This window comes from Beta vulgaris, chromosome 3, assembly GCF_026745355.1.
Source record: "Beta vulgaris subsp. vulgaris cultivar EL10 chromosome 3, EL10.2, whole genome shotgun sequence".
Classification (NCBI taxonomy): Eukaryota; Viridiplantae; Streptophyta; class Magnoliopsida; order Caryophyllales; family Amaranthaceae; genus Beta; species Beta vulgaris.
Genome location: NC_079204.1, coordinates 39,528,756 through 39,551,912, shown reverse-complemented (window position 1 = coordinate 39,551,912; position 23,157 = coordinate 39,528,756). Strand labels below are relative to the sequence as shown.

The 23,157-nt window shown below is 38.2% G+C and overlaps 1 protein-coding gene across 2 annotated transcripts; it reads right to left on the bottom strand.

Annotated features, from left to right (window-relative positions):
• Nucleotides 1-1,009: 1,009 nt before the first annotated feature.
• On the bottom strand, nt 1,010-23,151 carry LOC104906532 (peroxisomal fatty acid beta-oxidation multifunctional protein MFP2). Of its 2 annotated transcripts, XM_010695301.4 has the most exons (18): nt 22,885-23,145; nt 11,146-11,217; nt 11,000-11,065; nt 10,844-10,900; nt 10,682-10,749; nt 10,484-10,565; nt 8,177-8,232; nt 7,806-8,108; nt 7,635-7,721; nt 5,945-6,119; nt 5,745-5,866; nt 5,482-5,645; nt 5,112-5,366; nt 4,874-4,995; nt 4,664-4,785; nt 2,902-3,050; nt 2,665-2,803; nt 1,010-1,428 (listed from the first exon to the last, which is right to left on the bottom strand). In XM_010695301.4, the coding sequence occupies exons 1-18, from the start codon at nt 22,973-22,975 to the stop codon at nt 1,390-1,392; spliced, it is 2,169 nt and encodes a 722-aa protein (XP_010693603.2). In that variant the 5' UTR covers nt 22,976-23,145; the 3' UTR covers nt 1,010-1,389. The 2 variants fall into 2 exon arrangements, with proteins under 2 accessions (XP_010693603.2, XP_048497418.1); XM_048641461.2 differs by lacking the exons at nt 1,010-1,428; nt 2,665-2,803; nt 2,902-3,050 and adding an exon at nt 3,729-3,761 and having other exon boundaries at nt 22,885-23,151.
• Nucleotides 23,152-23,157: the final 6 nt, after the last annotated feature.

Below are 23,157 nucleotides of genomic sequence, written 5' to 3'. Positions count from 1 at the left end.
TCCCTTTTGGGCCTTGGGTCTGCAATCTTTTGGATGCATTTATTGTCCTATTAGTCTGTATGGCTGGTCAAGTAATATAATTTCGATTTCTGCAAAAAAAAATCTCATTCCTCTATTTTGCCTTAAAAACATAATTGCCAAAAAAAATTTTTTTTAAAGAAAACCTAAATTCCTAATGCTAATTCAAGTTCACCCCCACCCCTCCCTTCTCAACTTCTCCCTCCCCCTATCAGTCCATTACTCGCACCCCAACCACTGCTCCCTTCCTTCTTCCCCTGCCAACAATCTAAAATTTACACTCACCGCCACTTCTTCTCCTCATCACCGCTTTTACACTGGCAAATACGCATAGGGGAAAGTCGCCAAACCGATTCTGCTGGTGCTTCTTCCCCGTACCGCAACTTTCCCCTCCTTGATGTCTGCTAGTGGTGTGTCGTGTTGTCGACTTGCCTCTGTGTCCTCAATCCTCAAGTCCCATGGTCAACGAATGTTAGTTTCACATTTCCAGTTTCCTTCTTCAAATAGTAATTTAGTATAGTTTTGATTTAATTGGAGATTTGTGAGTTTTGGTTCAATTGGAGATTTGTGAAATTTGCTTAATTTTGAAAATTCTTTGCGAATTTTGTTTAATTTAGGATATTCTTTATTGGTATTGTTAGATTTGAGTAATATTGGAGCTTTAAGTAATGAACCAGTGGACTAGCCCTAAACTGTACCGCACCAAACCTCTCATGGAACCATTTTGAACTGATCTTTGACACTAATAGCCCTAAACCTGAACCAGACCGAACCGGCCCAATTCAAGATCATGGCATTGGAACCGACCCAACCCACACAATGGCCAGCTCTTGTTAATTCTAGTTACTAAATATTTCATGATATTTTACAACTTAACTGATAGTTTGATGGATAAATAAATCATACTATATCTTAATTGATTTATTCTTTTTTAAACATAACAATAACTTAACTTACTAGTTTTTGGTTGTAGTTTAAATTTTGGACAATGTACTGAAATTATTAGTTAATTTATATTGATTTTTCTTTCAAACGACTCCGAACCCACGTAAATCAAATCCTCGATCCACCACCACTGTGATAGTTCAAACTACTGATTTTTAGAATCCATCTTACCGAGAGAGACAACCAAGCCACATATGTTTCTTACAATGTAATCGCTACCTAAAGACTAGAACTCCCAATACACATATTTTTTAACATACTCTTTTTGCCTCGCAGTATTTAAAAGCCATGCCAACTAGTTCTTATTTGTTGTGAACCTCCGACCAGTTGGTTAACTAGTTTCTCACGCTCCGAACAACCTTTTGTAAGGATGCTAAAGCTTTGTCAGGAGAGAATTGAATCAGCGTTGTCCAGATTTGTTCTGCCTTACAGCCGCGATTTAGGTTGTCCCATCGGTCCAGAACTCTGCATATACCAATAAGAGTAGAACACATTAATCATCCACAATCCACTCGTCTCCTATGCAAGATGGAATATTCACACAAACAACCAACACCAGACCTCAAAAGATAAAAGAATAGCACATGAGTGTAACAAAAACAGAAAAGAGAATACAAGAATTGACTAGCATAACAAAATTAATACATGTAGAGAATGCTACACAATACTGAATACTATTAATAATAAAAAGGCAGCACAAGAACAAAAGACGAGATACGAGAAGGGAGTGACAAACAAAAGCAAAAGCAACGAAATAACTGCCTACAATGACTACCGTCCATCTAACTAGTGTAAGATGCAAGAAAGCCAAGAATCAGAGACCCTCATATAAATGCTAAGAACTGATATAGAGGGGAAGGGTACAATACAAAACACAACATGATTCAGTTATCAACTATCAAGATGCTTGTGAAGGAAGATAGAGAATTGATTAGAGAAAGAGAAGAGTCTCAGTATTATAAATATAAGAAATCAGAAAGGGAAAAAATATGCTGAAAATATTGGAGGATCGAATGGTTTAGTTTAGGGAGAGAAACAAGACTCTGGAAAACTTGTATTACCCTTAATTATTGTTGTTTCCAGTTCTCAATTAATCAAATACCATTTTCTTCCCTTAATTTCCATATTTCCTTGCTTTTAATTCTGTCAAGCTAAGTTAGTTTTTAGCAATTACCCACTAGTCAGGAGGAAAAGGACAAGAATTGCAAACTTGCAATTATATAGTTCTGACTTATGAGACCTAATATAATCGATGCTAAGCAGATAAAAAAATTGCTTGGAAATATCAGAACCTGCCGCACAAAATCCACCATCCAGAAGCAAGCATTACACTTCACTTTGGTTGAATAAAACTCTCGTGTAAAAGAAACACCCAGGGCAGGTGTCACACAGCTAGCAGAGACCACAACCCAAAATTATAAATGACAAAGTACACAATCAATGGCAAACTTTTTCTAAAAAATTACAGAAAATTTTCAGAACTTCAGCAAGACAGCAAGCATATTTACATAGGTTATAACCCATGCGTACTCAGTTCAATTGAAAAGCACAATCATATGTCAGAGCTAAGACGAATGAAAGGTATGATTGATCAATAATAGTATCGTTCTGCACCAGCCCAGCAAAGATAAATCCCGAAAATGAATTGTCATATAGTACCTTGCAGTTAAAGTTTAGTGCAGCAAATGAAGAGGTTCTTACCAGAAGAGCACCCTTGGCAGCCTTATCAGCCATGTAGGCACAAGGTTTGAAGAACCCTCCATATTGTTTTGACCATTCCTCCAGCCTTGAGTAAATGTATTTTGTTCCCAGCAAATCAGCCCAGAACAAAATCCCACCCCTGCCGTCGGATTAAGAATGATCATAATTCCCACTTTACTCTCGAAGAAACATGAGTACAGAATCAAACTTCGCAATCTATAATATATATAGCAATACCTGTATGGGGGAAATCCCATTCCCATGACAGCAGCAATATCCAGATCAGATGCTTTAACTGCAATTCCTTCTGCAAGGACTCGACAAGCCTCATTGACCACCGGGAAAAAAATCATCTCTATTATATCCTTCTCAGATAAGTTTGCTACCTGCAAACGGAGTTCAGTTGACGTTATGTACACAGCTAAATGATGTCCATATTGTACTTATTTGAGCATCATACCGACTTATCTTACATGAGACGCATCCAAAAATTGAATAGGAAACAGTCATCAGCTCTTAACAAACTACAGTCACCAAGCAGGCGAAACTTTATAGCTATATGACATACTCTACAAACTGACAGAAGAACAAGGATATAAATGATAAAATTAAGAAAAACAAACATAAATGGAAACAATCTCTAACTATAGCTTGATGGACACACGCAAGAATGTAAATCACAAAGGCACACCAAAGAAGCTACAATCTCTGCTGGTACATGAGGGACAGGAACAAACAGCAATTGATACAAACATGGCAAGCATTAAACAGTGAACAGGCCAGATCTCATAATCAGGAATATCATAGGGAATATAGGACCTAAGAAGCTCAACATTGAGGGCACATCACCACAGTTTCTATCTTTTAAATTAGTTTTTAAGATGGAAGATCCAAGACCAGTTGTGTGCTCCAAACATGTTCGCAATATAGATGGCCACAAGTCTATCATCTCCAATGTTAATAACCATCAACACTCATCTTACAGTTACTCTGAAGCAACGTTATCAAATACATTGCGCTCACATGATGAACAGCAAAAAGACCCCTACCCCCATGAAAGAGGAAGAAAAAGCTCCAAATCAGGCCTTCAAGCACAGCTGTATCAAAGAAACAACAGTTGAAAATGTCCTTCTATGACATATGTTCCAAAATATACAAAACAAATATGGGTCTATGGGTATACAAAATAAATCGACTACACATGCTCACATAAAAATTTACTTTGCAGTCACAAACACCCTATTATTTCACCAGTAACAAGCACCATTGGTTGCTTGGAGCCAAGAGAGTGCAACTAATGCACAAAGCTTGTGGGAAACAGAAACACTAACAGCCCATCTGGTAGTGGTCATATAATGCGTCATAGTGAAAATTGTAGAATTCCCATTTCAATGTACATGGTAATACTACTTCATTCCAAAACATCAATTCTCTTCCTAAAATTTCATTACCACTTAGTACCTCCACTACCAAGTATATGGCAATAGACAAGCCTAAGGAGGCCAGGGGTACTTTTGTAATACACACTAGTTAATTAGCTTGGGGAGTAAGGCAAGTAGACTATAAATAGAGGAGATTAACGAGAAAAAAGATCATGAAGAAAATATTGGAGAGTTCGTTTTAGTTGTTAGCTTGGGAGTGTGTCCAAGTCACTCGAAAACTTGACAACTCTATCGTTATTTTCCGTAATTTCCATTATTATCAATCAAATATCATCATCTTGTTTCTTTATTTTCTTGCCAAAATATCCAGTTCATTACATATATTTGAGAAAATTCATGGAGAAGAACGAAGAAAAGATAAAACATGTTAACCCTATGAATTAAATTTTCAACATGTATCTGTTTACATATTTCTCGGATCTTCGCACTGAGGTTAGATAGACTAAGCATGCACACTGCAAAGGACTTACTGGAAAACTGGAAGATAAAAGAACTTGGTAACAGGAAAACATCCACTTTTAATAACCTCGATGATCATAAAATTCACAGACGCATACCTTAGGATCAATGCTAATCCCAGAAATTTCCCTTGCTTTCTCAATATATTTCTTTATTTCAGGATCTGAGCTAGCCTTGCGTCTATCATCATACAAGTAGAACCCTTTGCGTGTAGATTCACCTAAAAAGAGAGACAAAAATATTTAAGCCATTCAGTATATGAGAATTCAATATTAAATCAGGAATTTCCATTTTGGAAACTCTGCTACCTGCTCTTTTATCTTCTTGCATAAGAGGGACAATCATAGATTTATAGGTTCTGTCAGGGAAATGCTCAATGTACTGTGTGGCAGTTGCAACGGCTACGCCAAAGCCAACCAGGTCAGCCAATCTGTATTGGCACAAAAAGGTGCAACACATTTCAATTCTTTGAAGCACAATAGTAATGGCCAGTTGAAGAAAGAGGAGAAAAGAAACAGACATATGAAGGCTTCATACTATATTTACCTAAAGGGACCCATTGGCATTCCGAATTTTGTAATAGCTCTATCAATCTTATATAAATCTGTGCCATGCTCAACAAGCAGCATGGCTGCTTGAGAATAAGGGAAGAACATCCTATTGACAGCAAACCCCGTACAATTCCCAACAATAACCGGTGTCTTCTTTATCTTCTTTCCAATATCCAGAACATCAACAATTACTTGAGGAGATGTTTTCTCAGTTCGAACAATCTCTAAAAGGGGCATAATATGAGCAGGGCTGCAACATAAACATAAACAGTAATTATTCTAAGAGAATGGGCACAAGAGATTAAAAAAAAAAAAAAAAGCATATATGAATATGAGAATGCCGACCAAGTAGCCAAGATAAATACCTAAAGAAATGGGCTCCCACAATTCGATCTTGAGAATGAGTCTTCTCGCCAATAAGGTTCAGATCAATCGTGGAGGTATTACTTGCAAGTATGCAATGCGGGGGACAGTACTTCTCCAGATCTCCAAAAATTTGTTGCTTCAAGGAAACATTCTCAATAACAGCCTGAAATATGACAAAAATTAATACCAGCATTTATATAAATTAAAAGGCAGCTAAGCACTGACTACACCTATCAACAACACAGTGAGAAGCATACACCACCTCTATGACAATATCCACATCTCTGAAGCTGTCATAATCAAGAGCTCCTTCAAGTAGAGATATAGTTTTTTCGAACTTCTCCTCAGTCATTTTTCCTTTCTTTACACGGCTTTGTAAATTGGCTATACAAGTCAGATCACAGCATAAGATTAAGCATCACAACAAACCATATTCGAAATGACAATTAGGAAGTTTGTTACCTTTCACTCTGCCAATGCCCGCTTCCAAGAACTTCTGGTTCACTTCTTTCAAAACCACAGGATAGCTACTGAGGATCAATGCTGTAGCAATTCCAGAACCCATCAAACCACCACCAATAACAGCAACTTTTCTTATCTTTCTTGGCGAGAGACCCAAGTCGGTAACACCTGGGACCTATTATAGGTGAAGGACCAAGTAAACTCAATCACAGGAAAGAGAGATGCGGACTTAAGTAATAAATCAACTAGAACACAAGTACACCATTTATTTAGCAACAATCACAACCCACTTTGCACACCCAACGAGAAAGACGGAGAGTGTTAACCTGACTCAGATATCAGATGAAAAAGCATGCCATGGCAAATTGAATAAGTGCAACAAATTTCATTTAATTGTGTAGCTGGATAGCCACTTTTAAGATGTGTTTTCTACCCTGCAAATATCACTTTTCCACCAAGCTAAGTTGAACACTATAATCTCTAGACTGTAGTCATGACAAACGATTGAAGCCTTTTATGTGCATGACATTCTCGTGTTGACTTCTTTGATGGTTTACTATATGTGAGATACTTCATTCCAATCAAATTTACCTACATCCTAACCTTGACACCCTAAATAGGCAAAAATAAGCATGCAGCCATGCACCTTAACAATTGATACCCTAGTAAATGTTCCAAGTCCATACATACAAGTGACAAATTAGTAACTATAATGCAACAGAACTAGAGCCAATTATGGTCCCAAACAAATAACAACCACATGGACAGTGCTTCTGGATGCCTCTCTGTAAGATAAAAACTAGTTATTAGGCCCTGGGTAACACTAAATATCACCTGGTCTAGTGGTTAAAACTTTAGTATATAAACCTGAAGTCGCGGGATCAAACACTATACTATAATATTTCTATTTTTTTTTTTTTTAACTGTATATGGATTACATGGATTAAAATGCCCTTAGAGAGAGCGCCACGTCGCACCGTTCTTTGTTTAGGAATACCTTTTAATATATTAGTATAGATATACATACACCAGTCACCACGAGTCTCATCCTAAAGAGAATTTTTACTATCTCTAGTAATGGCTGAAATCTTGAGAAGTTCTGTCCCTGTTGTTTGTATTTTGTCTCAAATGTGTAGAACTTAACAGATACATGTTCATCAACTCTTTTCACAGGAGCCCATGGTACGCTCTCTCTGATACTTCTGGTGTAGGGTACTACATATGCTATACAAACCTGACAACTTTTGTCAGCAGTTACAGTCACGCAGGGCGAAAAAAAGATGCTATCAGATCTTTGATCGCAGATGTGGTGAATTGTACAGAAAAAATATTCTAAAAACCATGCTTTGAGTTATGAAACGGTTTAAATTGAAGTATTAGACGGGATGCACTTCTGGACTTTAACCAACAATGTATTCCCAGGATGCCTTCTTTGCACAATCAATGGGGACTAGAAGAGCTTATAACTTCAAATCTTCAACTTACACTTCACATTATTGTTTTCTTTGTTTTTTTTAAAAAAATTCATTAACCTCTTTCATGTTTGTGATCCATCTTATCCTCACTGTTAATTATCCTTTTGATAAAGTCTATACATTTTCAGAAAATGATTAAAACAAAAAGGCAATAGAGTAAACAAATGAATAAAATTTCCTGGCTGAGCTAGAAAAAGAATGAGTAACAGAAGAACCTTTGAGGTTCCTCGTTGAGCAAAAAAGATGTGAACCAGGCTCTTGCAAGTGTCCGAACGCAGAAGTTCCTCAAAAGCATCAGCCTCCTGCCAAGATAAATAACACAAAATATTGTCTCACATTCGCACATATTAACTAAAGATTTGGAGAAATTAGCAAAGAGACAGAACCTTCCACAGGCCAGCACGAGGTCCAGATGCTATGCCTTCTTCAATAACATCTATGCAAACCAGTGGATGATTGAGGTTAGGAGCTTGCTTTCGAGCCTGTGCCCTAGCAAACTTCAATATTTCTCTTGCCTCTCCAAGTGGCTCCAGCTTGTCCGTCTTATAAAGACTTGAAACCCAAGGCTTCCTACGCTCCAAAATTTCTAGGGCCCAGCGACGAGCAGTATTGAGAAGTTCATTTTCTGGAACTATTGCATCCACAAGGCCCAAGTTGTGGGCTTCTGAACCTTTGACGGCTCTAGAAGTCTGCAGAAGATAGGGTGAGTCTTGACTTAAGGAATTCACTGTCTAAACTTCTTTGAGAAACCACATACCAGCATCATTTCAAGAGCTTTAGAGAGTCCAACTAACCGTGGAAGACGCTGGGTTCCTGAGACAGTTGAGACCATCAAAATAGAGTGTAGCAGCATAAAATCAACACTATAGAGCATAAAATTTATGTACCAACTACGCCAACTTTCCACAAAACTAGAGCCTGTAGATTCAAATACTGCACCAGCCATCTCCAAAGGGAGAGAGAGAACAGTAATTAAAGCCTATGTTGCCCGGACTCGGGTACCCATGATCGACGGAGGCACGTGTCCAAGTGTTCGACTCAGCTATTTTGTGAAACTTTTTCAATTTTTTGGCTCAAAATGAAGTGTCCGAGTGTACCATCCATGTTCGAGTGTCGTAGATCCGACACGGATACTTGAGGTGAAATGAAGAGTCAGAGCAACATAGATTAAAGCAAGGACAGCCATAACATCCCATGTTTCAGTAAGTTATATAGCATCACTTTTATTCAACATTTACAGCTATCCCCGATTTTAACAAGCAGTTCCTTAAAGCCAAATTTTAACAAACAAAGATGCTAATTTTTTAAGTGGGCTCCATTTGTTATTATGAAAACCCAGAAATACACCTAGAGTTAATATAAGCGTAAAGAAAAAAAAAACAGATAAATGAACCAAGACCAACAGGTAGCTCCATACTGCACCAAAGCTTTTTTCCCCAATCTCTCAACCCTTCAGTTCTCTTGCTGCTATCACTGAAAGCTGCTGGTGTCAGCAAACCCCAAGTTAAACTCATCAGGTGTCCACAGGCTAGTAAACAACACTATGGCTGCCCAGAACCTTCTGCAGAAATCACTATCTCTATCCCCTCCACTTCTTATCCCCTTCCCTTGTCCCTAAAGTATCACATCAGCAGCATTTGGTTATGTTTGATGGATAGCTGTTTCTGACACATTACGTATTCAGCACACAATTTTTTAAATGTATTCATTTCGTTCTAGTTGTTAGCTTCGTGATGTGAAATCAAGTGCTTTATGTCATGGAGGATTTATAAATATGTTATGAACTATAATTTTATGTCCAAGATCCCACGTCAAGAATTTCTCAATTCTTTGTAGAATTATAAACTGTCTTCCATTATTAACATGGTTATGTTTTGGTGAAATATTATTACATGGATTACATAATACCAGTGTTAACGGCTGGAGTATTGTACTAAGAGAAACCAAGTGGACATGAGCTTAGATGGGTATGCGAGAGGTTGGTAACCATTGCCAAAAATTGGACCGGCTTTGTCCTGTTCGAGAATTAATATCCAAGCAGTGCGTATTTAGTTGGGCTTTGTTATTTGTATCATGCTAAAGAATAAAGATTAGGCTGCAATCTGGCTCGCATCAAATGATTGCCAATAATTGGTCCAACTTTTATTAGCACATGCAAATGGGAGCAGCAGCAAGGTCTAACACGCAAAACAGTTCTAATACCATAGGGGTTTAACACTATTGAAAACATGGTGGATTCTGGCCTTTTTGGCGTGAAAGTGCTGCTTCTTTCCAGCTGGTATCTTACTCCTAAGCTAAATAGGATTAATACAACAGGTGAATTGATGTTTCAATACAAGGATCAGAGTTTACGCGGAATTGAAATATTTGAAATCTACAAGCAATACTTGATGATTTCATACACATATCAATTATTTAGAACTATCTTTTATCTTGGGCCCTTATTTTGATTTATAATTTTAATATAAATGTGAACCCAAAAAATTCAATGTGACAGAGGATTCTTGTTTGATTCAGCTCCGAAGTTGTATTTCCAACGGTTAACTATGGGTTTATGAGTTGGACAATAATTCGTTTTTAAAAAATATTTTGGAACTCTTTTATGCCTATTCAGAGCCCTATGATGTAAGTTTAATATATAGCTGTGAGTTTATAATACTGAAATGAGTTCGTTTGAGGCTTAAAGTGTGAATTTATTTCTAGTGTGTGTGATTCAAGTGGTTTCCTTGATCGGTTTGGTTTGATTGACTTTGTTGTTTTTGGATCCACTTGATACAAGAATGACACATTAGCTATATCGCATCATCTAAACTGACACCGACCTTTAAGCAATCCGTTTGACTACCCTACACTCTCCAAAAGATGGCGTTATATATTTTAACAGATGTAGGTACAAGTATGAGACCATAACTTAAGTAGTTACAAATATGAAATTATCAGCCACTAAGAATACAAAATCGGCAATCCTAAAGGAAAATTTGGAGGACGATGAAATCAACATGGTCTTGAAGTTCATGGCTGTTTAGGATACTAACTTACAAAAGCAATAAAGAAGAACCATTACCTCCAAATCCAGGAATTATTCCAAGCTGAAGTTCAGGTAAACCCAATTGTGCATTAGAGGTGGATATCCGTGCATGGCATGCCTGTCAGAACATAGAACAAGTCAGTAGCTAGCAAGATACCAGAAATGTGCACAATAGCTACTCTAAATAATAAATATCATCTTATATTTATAAAGGAAGCAAATTGTGCCTCATACCATTGCAACCTCCAAACCTCCACCTAAGGCCAACCCATCAATAGCAGCAACTGACGGTTTTCTTGCAGCTGTAGAGCACCCCCCACCCCCCAAAAAAAATGGTTAACCAAGACAACTATGAACTAGATCCACTTCTGCTAAAATTCAAAACAATGAGTAAACCTTCAACTGTGTCAGTGAGAACCTCCACTGCTACAAAACCACGCTTAGGTGATGCAGCTGGCAAATAACAAATAAATTCAGAAGAGTGTTAGTTACTGATACAGGGGAGAAAAAAGTTGCATGGCCATCCATATGAGCACGAAAATCACGACATACTCTTTCCCTCTTGGATTCCACCAAAAGCAGTGATATCAAAACCACCAGAAAATTTGCCCTTAGCACCTGTCCAAATAAATGCAACATTTAATATGGTTTGAACTCCAATGCTTACCCTGTGCAATCAACAACAGTATATGCTCTACCTGTAACTACTATGGCCTTCACATCATTTCTTTTTAATGCCTCATCAAAATTCTCTTTCAAGCTCTGCAACACTGTCAAAACAGTTGAAATCACAATAAGAGATGATGATGAATATTCTGAAAGATTTGAAGTGCACCTACTATCTTCAGAGAGCTCAACTACGGTGTGTATGGGCTCTAAAATAATCAACAAAGACCAATTTGGATGTGAAACTTAAAAAAATTAATTACATTATAACATTTCCATTTTAAAATGTAAGCAAAAGTAATAAAAAAGTACCCTCAAATGAACTTCATTCTGAAAATGACCCTAGTTAAAAAATAAATCTGATGAAAATCGCCTCAACTTTTACTTCATTTTCACACAGCCACCCTTAACTAGTCTTTCTTTAGTTAACGACCTCCTAAAAATAGTTCTCAGTGAAATATTCACCCCTAAGATGTACTATATCTTAGACTTGGAAGTGCATATAAAGTAAACAGAAGGGGAATGTAGGCTTTAGTGGTAGATAATGTAAAAATACAAACTATAAATTCATTGAAAGATAAAAAGAGTTGCTGGCGGGATCCACATGATTTGGATATCAGGAGAGAGAGGGGGGGAGAGGGAGGGAGAGAGAGAGGGTGAGTGAGAGAGAGGGAGGGAGAAGGAGAGGGAAAGGGAGGGAGAGAGAGGGAGAGAGGGAGAGAGGGAGAAAGGGAGAAAGGGAGAAAGAGAGGGAGGGAGAAAGGGGGAGAGAGAGGGAGAGAGAGAGGGAGGGAGAGAGAGAGAGAGAGAGAGAGAGAGGGGGGGGTAGGGATGGGGGAGAGAGAGGGGGGGGGAGGGGGAGGGGGGGGAGAGGGAGATGAAGGGACAGAGGGAAAGAGGGGGAGGGAGGGAGGGGGGATAGGGGGAGAGAGAGGGGGGAGGGGGAGAGAGAGAGGGGGAGGTAGGGGAGAGAGCGGGGAGGAAGAGAGGGAGGAGAGAGAGAGGGGCGGGGAGGGAGAATGGAAGGGGAGAGAGAGAGGGGCGGGGGAGGGAGAATGGAAGGGGAGAGAGGGGAGAGAGGGGGAGAGAAAGAGAGAGGGAGAGAGAGAGGGGGAAAGAGAGGGGGAGAGAGAAAAGAGAGAGAGAAAGAGAGAGAGGGAGGAGAGTGCGAGGGAGGGGGAGGGGGGGAGAGAGAGAGAGGGGGGGGGGGGGTTATCTGACATACACAGCTACGAAGGGGGTGCACTTGGTAAAGGCATGAGTAAGGTATTGTAGCAGTACTCTACCCAAGGCAACCATTCAGCCCAAGTTCCAGGCTTCCCATTGATGGAACACCTCACGTAGGTTTGTAGGGATTTGTTTACCACTTCAGTGTGGCCATCTGGACTGTGAAGAGATGCTTGAGCCCCTATGAAATGGGAGTACTTAGACAGCCTGTCCACCACTACCAGCACAGTATCACACCGTTTGGATCTAGGAAGTCCTATGAAATCCCTTCACGGAGGTTGGAGGAGGCAAACTGGTTGCAAAGTGGTGGTTCTGGTAATGTCACTCTTCATCCCTCTCCAAAACCAGGTTTTATGGATGGCAGAGTGTCCACCTATGGGAGTTTTCTGATACTCAGTTAGAAGTGACCGTATCATTGCTGATTTTCTAGGTATAACAAGTCTGTCTTGTATATGAGGAAATTCTAACTGTTGTATCTCTGGGTCACTGTGTCTCAGCTTGTAATTGCTCCCAGTTGGGACAGTAAGTGGATATGATGCTATTGAGTTTTCCTGAGTGGAAAACCACCTATATAAGGCATCAGCGGCTTGTTGGTGGATCCAGACTGTATTGAATCTCAAAGTCATATCCCATCAATTTCCCAACCCATTTTTGATACTCCTCTCCAGTGTCGCACAGTTCGCGGATCGCTTCGGATCACGGAACGGGAACGGGAATGCGATTCACTAGTTGGCCGAATTTGGGATCGATGGGGGTATTTTTTGGTTCAATTTTTGGGGTCATGGTTCGCTTTAGGACATTATTTGGTTCGCTAATGTATTTTTTTAAAAATCTAATCATAATAAATACTAGTTGCCATTATAATTACTACTCATCAAGATTATCTGTCTATTAAGTATTAACATTATAATTATATTAACAAAAATTAAAAGTTAAAACCCATTGAGACATTAATACCTTTCCATTAATTAAAATAGTTGAAAATTTGTATAGTAAGAAAAAAGTTAATTAAAACTTTTGAAATTCTGCATAATGGAACAAGTTGGCAGTCTTTGAAATTCGACCCACCTACTTCAGGCTATAGAATTTAGTAACATTAAAAATCCGACCCATTACTCATAAAACCTTATTTAGGAGGGGGAAGTGGTAACTCACTGGAGTACCATCCCGAATTCCAGATTGCCCAGGATTCGAATCCTCATCCCAACAATATGTTAGGCCATTTACCTCTAGGTTGTTTAGCTTTCTACCCATCCTCAAAGCTAGTGTGACCTACAGGCAGGAGTTGGTCTTCGGACCAATTATCTTTCCTAATAAAAATAAATAAATAAATAAAACATTATTTAGAGTTTTATACGTCTACCCACGCACCCACTGTTGTCCTTCACCTTTCTTCCCCCATGCTCTCTTTCTCTCTCCTCTCCTATTCTCTAAATTCTAAACTTTGAAGAAATCCAGCAGCAGGTTCAAGAAATCCGGAAACAACGCTTCAAGAAATCCGGCTATCGCTATGACTTCGCCTTCCTTTCTTGAATAAAAAGCCCTGATATCATTTATCTTCTATCTCCTTTCCTTACCTTGAATTAATAGAACTACGGTTTGCAACGTTGATGTCAGCGATTCAAATTGTGTACCAAGGCGATTGGGAACGCTAACGACCCACGTTTGGGAACGAACTGAAACGCAGTTCGCGGGGGGTAGGAGCGAACTATGTGACTCTGTCCTACCTCCCTCTGATCAAGCACATGTTTCAAGCTTTGCGGATCTGTCATGATGATAAAATGCCTCCCCAATAGGTAGTGTCTCAATTTCTGAACCGAGAGAACCACAACCTTTAATTCCTTCTCATAAATGGACTGGGTCCCAAGCTTTTGTTGTAGTAAGCAATACGATGCTTGCCGTCAGTGGGCCCTTTTTAATTCCTGAAAGGCAGCAATTGGAGCCCCAATCCATGCAAAGCTGTCCTCCTTCAATTGTTGCGTTAAGGCATGGGCCACATTGGCATATCCTTTCCGGAACCCTCCAAATTTCCTTAGATTACTAGGTTCAGGCCAATCTTTCATGGCTTCAAGCCTTGAACCTTTGAATTATCCATGGCTACAACCTTGGGCAGATATGATACGACCTAGATAGGCCACCTTGCTTTTCCCAAAACTCACACTTTTCTTGTTTGCATACAACTGATGTGCAAATACCAGAACTATCCTCATGTGCTCCACATGCTTCTCCATATTTTTACCATAGATTAATATGTCATCAAAAAACACGAAGACTAATTTCCTAAGATATGGGCCTAAGACTTCATTCAAGAGTGCTTGGAAGGTTGGTGGGGCATTGGTGAGCCCAAAGGACATCGCCAAAAATTCATAATGCCCCTCTTGTGTTCTAAAGGGAATGTCTTCCTTCCTCATTCTAATCTGGTGGTATCGAGAATTGAGGTCCAGCTTTGGAAACACAGAGGCCCCATGTAATTCATCTAACAATTCATATGTTATGGAAATAGGGTATTTGTCGGGTACAATAGCTTTATTTAGGGCTCTATAATCAACATAAAATCTCCATAATCCATCCTTCTTTCTTACTAAAGGGACTTTAAAAAGCACTATGAGACACTTGAATGATCCCAGCTAACATCATAACTATAATCAGTTTTTCTATTTCATCTTTTTGGGACTGAGGCTACCTATAGGGTCTTCCACTAACCCGGTTGGTACCATGCTTGAGGTTCATCATGTGCTCATGATTTCTACAGGGATTGTTCATAATGTGCTCATGATTTCTACAGGGGGTAATCCCATAGGTAAGTGAAATACTTGTTCATGCTCCAAAGGGGGGAGGGGTAAAGCTAGAAATGATTGGTGTTTCAACTTCAATCTCCTCCTTTTCCAACAATCTTAGCCGCCGCCTCCTATCCTCCCATGAACAAGTGTAGCGCGTGACGCGTCCCCATCCAACGCGTCCACCGCGGCCTCCACCTTTTCCTCGCTTTTTTGTTCGCCAGTTTCCCCCACCAGTGCGTGGTATCATGGAAAAAAATCCCGGTCGCGTTTGTGGTAACGGTCGCGTTGTCGCGGGAAAGCCTTATAACAGCTGAACAGGACGTCCACGGCCATTGCGGTGTGAATTTTTCTTAAAAAATCACATGAGTGGCGATTTAAGCTTGTTTGTTATTTTGCATTGTTCTTTACATTGTACGTGTCCAAAATAATAGAGATACATCATACAATAGTAAGGGAATGGGATATTAAAATTGTTTTTTCATTGCATTTGTAGAGTTAAAATTTATGGTAAAAGCTTAATTATTAGTGCAATACAAGATCAGAAAGTACTTAAACATGACACTTTCAAAAAAAAAATATGGAGTACAACTATTTCTGTTTAAAAAATTAATTTAGAAAATAAGGACACCCGGACAACGGTTTAAGGGTTGGTGGGGCAAAGAAAAAAAAAATAAGGATAGAAAACCACGTGATGGTATTGGCTGCCACACGGCAGTTGGTAATAGAAAGAGAAAAGAGTAGCAGATGAGAGGAACAGAAAAAAAGAAGTGAGAGAAAGAGAAACAAAGAAATTGATCGAGTGTGATGCGAACAATTAACAGACTATAGAGTAAGTAAAAATGAAAGACTTTCAAAAGAAAATAATGAGTATAACTATTTCAGTTTAAAAAATTAATTTAGAAAATAAAGACACTTGGACAAGGGTTGAAAGCCTTTAAGGGTTGGTTGGGCAAAGGAAAAAAAATTAAGGATAGAAAACCACGTGATGCTATTGACCGCCACACGCCAGTTGGTAATAGAAAGAGAAAAAAGTAGAAGATGAGAGGATCGGAAAAAAAAGAAGTGAGAGAAAGAGAAACATAGAAATCGATCGAGTATGACGCGAACAATTAACTCGATAGCTTCTTGTTGCCAACGACCACCGGAGGTTACGGTGCCAGTATCGCCGCCATTCTCCGCCTTGACCGGCAATCTTGAGCTTATTTTGAAATTTTGGTTCTAATTAGGGTTCAATCCAAAGTATTTTCATGAAATTGATTAGGGGGTTTTGCCCAAATTGGAGTTTTAAAGACTGGGTATGCTTAAATTTTACATTTTAGTTTAGAAATAATCAATCTTGGTTCTCTATTTTCTATGTGGCTTCGTCTTCCTTAGTCTAAATCTACTAATAACGGACGTTCCACTACAAAACCCGTTACACAACGCCATCGCGACAAGTTTGGTGTGATTTCCAATTGCGCATGTTATAATGGAGTATCCACCACCAAATCCCTCATCCTCGTCAAACACTCCAAAAGCTTGCCTTCCTCTGTGGGGTTGATTAACAATTGCCTTGGTCGGTTCTCCTCTTCCATCTCCATTTCTCCCATTCTGGAGTATAAACGGTCACCACGCACCGCTAGGTTCTGTTTCAAACCTTCCAGCACCGCTCTCATCTCGGTTTGAAAAGTTTCTTGTGCCCCCGATTCTCTGAGATAAGTTGTTCCGAATAATCTGTGCTTCTTCCCACCCTGCGCTCCTGCCACCACATTTTCCACCTCTTCTCCTAGCTTGAGGGTGGCCTTCTCCAGACTTGTCGAGATTTGGCTGATAAGAGTTACTTGCAACTCTATCATGGCATAATTCATTGTCGTGGCTACCTACACAAAGATGGTGTCGCATAGGGCTTCTATCCCGTGTTCAAGTGGCTCTATTCTAGTAGTGTTTAAGAGGATCACAATGGTTGTTCTCCCACCGGAACGTGATACCAATTGCTACGCATTAACCCAAAAATGGTATTTCACACACAAAAGGTAACTAGGATAGGTTGTTTCACTGATTATGGAAAACCCCAAACACTCAAAGAATATGTCCTTAGATATACCCGCCAATCATTAAATATAAAAGAAATTATTATAGAGATAATTAATTATTTTAGTTTAGTTGTCACATTACTTGCTAGAGAATAAATGTTGGTCAGTGGGACAATATTAATTGAACCTACAACTAAGTTAACCTAATCCTATGAGGTCACACATTGTAGTAACTAATTGAAGTAAGAAAACCGGCCAATACGAGAAATTAGGGTTAGGTTACGTCTCTCTAAACCTATTCTCCTACTATTATAAAAGCTTATAATAAGAGGGTGGAATAGAGCGTTCAATTTGACAGTAACTTTCCAACGGAAAGAGAGAGAGAAAAACCATATTCTTTCCTTTTGGAAAATTCGGTTACCCTCCCTTAAAAGCAAGAGAGTGAAATTTGTCCATCCTCTTCCGTTCTAGCAAACGTGAGAATTTAATATGTTCTCGTGGATTACGTAAAGGGATATCAATTGTTGTTCTTTGATCTCTAGCACTTGCGATCCGGTGAAAAACACACTACAAAAGGTTATTCTTTTCTTATGATTCATAGTTATGTTAAGTATGCGATCTTGTGATAGATGTTAGGAAATTTGTTTCCTGAATTCCGCTACATGTTTATCTATATTCCTACAAATACAATTCTAGACTTTTGAGAGGTCTAGATTCTCTCCTTACACCTTTCTTGCTACTACTTTTCTGGATGATTGGCTAATCCTTTCATCTGCTATTTATTATAGAAGATCTCCTCCTCTCTTCAAGTCATACACTCCCGTTGGTACTATGTACTATAGTACTATTAGTGCAATATCCTCTTAACATTCTTCTAGCTGCCAATTCTGCTATTCTAACATTCTTCGAGCTGCCATTTCTGCTATTCCCCATTTTCATACTTAACGGTTGTTGTTATCATCTAAATTAGCAAATTTTCAAACTTGTTATAATACTACGATTCATTATAACTTATGAGGCATTCATGATTCAACATTAACCAATGGATCCTGTTTTAGGAACTGCACTTGGATTTGAGAGCCAACAGAAGCAGCCCTACTTGGAGGAAAGGAGCAATGTTGTTGATTTTAGTGTTATTTTGTGGTGTAGACAGTAGTAGTAGTAGGGGTCTTGTAGGAGAAGTCTTATATGATTTAATATCTTCATGCTACTAGCCTACTACTATATATAGTGTTGAAATTGTTTATGAAACTTATTTTATCGCTTCGTGAAAAATTTTAATATTAAAAAGTAGGTTAAAGTGCATAAAATGTGTCGGACCTGAATCTGGATCCGGGTCCAACCTTTTGGAATCCGATGGATCCGAGTCGGATCTAAATCAAGGGTTTGGATTATGAAAACGGATCCAGATCCACATGGACCCGCTTCAGATCCGACCCGGTGTTATTCCTACACATGGGTTGATTGGCTTAAGTGAGTATTTTGTTTTTAAGGTGCAACGTTAATTTGCTCCCTATCCAAATTAGTATATAGGATGTACTCTCCCCGTCCCACAATACTCTTTATACTTTCCTCTTTTATCTGTCCCAGAACACTCTTTACACTTCTATTTTCGAATATGACTCACTATAGTTTTAATCATTCTACCTTTTAACTATTAACCCACACTCTCTCTCATCCAAATAAAATAATACCACTTTTATTACCTACCAACTCTAACCATGGCCCACATTCGCTCTCCTTAAAATAAAAACAACTTATGTCATTCATATTCTCATTTTTAAAAAAACATATTCTCATTCATCTCTTTCTAAATACAATAATGAATAGGTTTTCAATGAGAGACAAAGAAAAATCTGCTTTTTTGTCATTCTAGTCTAAAAAACCTTAATTAGTTTATAAACAACTCTTTACAACAAAAAATGGATACTAATTCCCTTTGTTACCCGGACTCGGCAAATTTTGCCAAATATTGGTGTACGAAATCCTTGTCAGACCGGCAAGTATCACTCGGACACGGCCAACCCTAGATTCTCAGACCCTAGAGTTTGAATGATAAGAAGGGAAGAGAAGAGAAGAAGAAAACTTTTGAAAAACGTTATATTTAGGTTACTTAGATCTAGGATTTGTAAGTTTACATCTGAAAATTGAAGCACTAAATGTAGATGGAAGTGGACAAATACTTAGGGCTTTAAGTCGTCATTGAGAGGCGAGTTGATTCATGGTGGTTACGTGGTGGGGTTTCTCATTTGTCTTTTGTTTTAGGCTTATGGCTTCATGGTTGGCTGGGTTGTTTTGTAAAAAAAAAAAAGGGGGTGTAGTCACGTAGGGGGGACTCAAAAAAAAAAACAAGTTTCAATTTTTACTTTTTTAGTTTTCTTTTTTATTCTCCTGACTCTCTCTCCCTTTTTCTTCTTTTCTCTTTCTTTTGTTGTGAAAGTACTTTTGTACTTTCTTTTTATTTCCCTTTTTATTATGTAGATTTAAATTATTGGATTTATTATTTAATTTTATATTATAAGATATCAATTTTGCATTCCCGTACCCATGTCCAAATTTCGGACAGAGTTCCCGTGTCCTGATTTTTTAGAAGTGTCGTACCGCACACTCGAATCCGTACCCTTACTCAGACACTCCTAGACTATAAGTATGACTATAAGTACGTGGTTACCAGTGAGAATTATAATTAAGTGTGGCTACCAATGAAAAAGAGCGAGAACTCGCAGTTACCATTGAAATTTTTTCTTTTTTAAAAAAATTTACCAATATCTTTTTATCCAAAAAATTAATGTAAGTTTGTGACCCAGCATAGCATTGCAGACGTCTATTGCAGTAGATTATCATAAAGAACACGTCAGGAAATCTCACTAACCTCACTAACCAGCCCATAATTGACCCATGTAATCTCAAATGGAATGAGTATTAACATAAAGCAACAAAAATAGACATTAGAAGATGATATTATGTTAAAAGTCGGATGATTTTCAACTTTTATGCAAAAGTTGCAATTATGTGGATAACCTATGCTTGCAGGCATGGTTTGAGAAATGAAATGGTGCTCTTATTGAAGGGGAAAAGGTAATACCCCCACCCCCCGCCGGCCGGCTTCTTCACAAAAAGGAAAAAGAAATAAATAAAATATGTTGGAAACAGAAATTAGACTTTTACATATTGATGAATCACGTTATGAGCTCCTGTCTTAAAAATATTGTGCTGCATACAACTATATGCTTCACAATTCACATTATTGTTGGCATCAAACATCACATGCCGAGTTTGCCCCCGCCAGGGATGATTTGAATCCGCTTTTGCTGAGCTGACCTTGAGCTTCATCCCAAGAACACATTCCAATTTTCAACAATTTGTGAACTTCACATCTTGTGCTGTTGTGCATATCAACGAGCATCTCACTAATTAAAATTCAAGCCTTCATAAATGTCTTTTACTATCTCTTGCTAAAAATACGTCTTTATAAAAAGACTCGTTGCTATACAGCCACAAGGCCAAAACACTAGGAGAAGATAGAAGGCCTTCATTTAAACTGATAATTGAGAGTAGGATTTGGATAGGATTCTCTTGAGCATCTACTATCTATATTTGTATCTTGTGTTTCTTGGATTAATAGAGACATAAAAGGTAAATTGAACTTTCTACTTATTTGCTTTCCTAGTTTAGGCATATTATTATTTCATTAGTGCCCATGGTTCTGCATATCCCCTTAGCATAATGGATTTTACATGCTGCAAGTTGTTTAGAATTCTATCTTTCTTATTGTAAGTTGGTTTTAGTTTTCCTAGTTTAAGTTGGTTTTATAATTTCCTAGTTTATGTTCGTTTTTTAGTTTTCTCTGTTTAAGTTGTTATCAAGTTTTTCTAGTTTTCCTAACAAACTATAAATTAGCCACGACTAACCTCGTTAAATGTAGACATTTGCTTAATATAATTTTCGAGTTGCTTAATTTTGCTTAGCATCCAACCATAGATGAGAATAGCTTGACAAGGGAATTGAAGTTGTTGTCTTTAATTCAACCCTAATGCCATTGCCCTTAAGTTTTGTTCACTAAAGTTCGTTTATAGATCAATAATCACCAAGCACATGATACGAGTCCCTGTGATACTGATAGAGGGAAAACTTTAATAAGATTTCGTGTAAGTACATAAAGGTTACACTAGAGGGAAAAGCCCACAACCTCCAATCTCTCTCTATCTTTTAACTGAAGATCTAGGGAGAGGACTAAACATGAAAGCTAATTCTGCTGTCAGACATTTCTGTTGCGAACAAACTACTCTCTTTAGCAATAAGAAGCATAATTGTCGAGACATGTGTTAGTATGATTCTACATATGCTTAATCTTCTGCTTTTACTCAAGAAATTTTAGGTTCTAAGAGCAACATGCACTGCTATCCACTAACACCTTCCTGTGGATCTTTCAAAAGATATCGATCTACTAGCCTTGACTCGAAGATAAGGTTGCATATGCATTAACCTCCTCATACTATCCACGGAGTGTCCACATTCTGCATTGCGTCATTGTTTGTCATATAACCAGTAGCAGTGTCTCGATAGCATGTTAAAACTCCGGCATGCCACCTCACAAACCTACCATGTGAAACTTAAAAAAAAAAAAAAAAAAAAAAAAAAAACTAAGCAGCCATTTACCCAACAATCATGTTATACTATGAGTCTATGACCATCAGCTTTGTTTTGTTGTCCTTCTAAAAACATTAAGTAAAATAACACAATAATCCAGTTCAATCTCCACCCATATTGTCAGTTGCAACAACACAAACAAAACAAGTCCCTGAGTAAAATTGCAGTATCAAGTGTTAGAAGTCATTAACATCCAACAGCTTCCTTCAGTCCCAATGGAGTCCATGTAGAAAATTTGGCAAGGGATCCATTCTTAGGTCATTGTCGTCACCGCAGCCCATAACTCCTAACCAATCTTTCGCGGTATTTCATTCTTTTTGCTCCATATATAAAGAAGAGATTCTGCTTGAGGGTGTTCTTTTTAAACCCATCATAAGCTGATCTTGCTACATACTATTCAAAGCCTCAGCCTTGTTTGCCATTTGATAAATGCAAATTACGTTTTTGTTCTTGTAGCCTACAATATAATACTTAGCCTCATACTTGTCCAAAATTCCAACAACTATAAAGCAGTACCAAGAAAATTAATTATTCTACCACTCATAAGATCATTTTATTCACCCCTCGTCCCCCCACCTTGGTTGACATGTGAATCAAACTCCTACGAAAAATTGTATGTCACGCAAAATTATTTCCTTCACACAATTCCTCGGAAATGTCCTTTGTTTGGTTAGCATTAACGAATTTGCGATTCATTAAACAAAGGAGATTGACAATCAATTTCACATGATATGAAGAAAATTCGTTTCCCATAAGTTCCATTTCCTCCTAATCTACTTTTTGGCGCCGATAAAACAACTATTCCATCTTTAAATTCCTATGAATTTCCATTTACCGCATGATCTACGTTCAACCAAACAACCAAAGTTTAAAAGTCACTTGCTTGAAACAATCTAATGCTTATGCAACCCTAACAAATTAAAAAAAAAAAAAAAAAAAAAAAAGCAAATTCAAAACCATCACCTATAAAAAGATATGAACCAAACACAACACATCAAACAATCAAATCAAGAGCAAAATCAACCAAATTATACACAGAAATGAAGTCGAAAATCAAATTAACAACTAGATCCGAGGAGAGAGAGAGAAAAAAAAGAGTTACCATCAAGAGAAAGCGAATTAACAGGCGGATTGATAATGGTGATGACCGCAACACCATCAGCTCCAACTTCCATGACTGTTTTACCCTTCATTCTAAAGAACTCTCGATTTTCTCTCTCCTGCTTTTCCAAGCTTTTAGTTTGGTCTTCAATGGAGTGTGAAATGTGTGACAATTGAATTGAGTTTGTTATTCTAACCGTATTGTTTTAATGAAGGTGTCGTGTGCGTCTCTGCTAAACTGACACGACGCTTAATTTTTGTTTGTTAAAATATC

Excerpts from the sequence above, each read along its gene's own strand:
- LOC104906532 (XM_010695301.4), bottom strand. The coding sequence starts at position 22,975 with ATGAAGGGTAAAACAGTCATGGAAGTTGGAGCTGATGGTGTTGCGGTC. Across the intron at positions 8,109-8,176 it reads AAGCTCTTGAAATGATGCTG|ACTTCTAGAGCCGTCAAAGG; the intron begins GTATGTGGTTTC and ends TATCTTCTGCAG. Across the intron at positions 2,804-2,901 it reads ATGGGATTTCCCCCATACAG|GGGTGGGATTTTGTTCTGGG; the intron begins GTATTGCTATAT and ends ATCCGACGGCAG.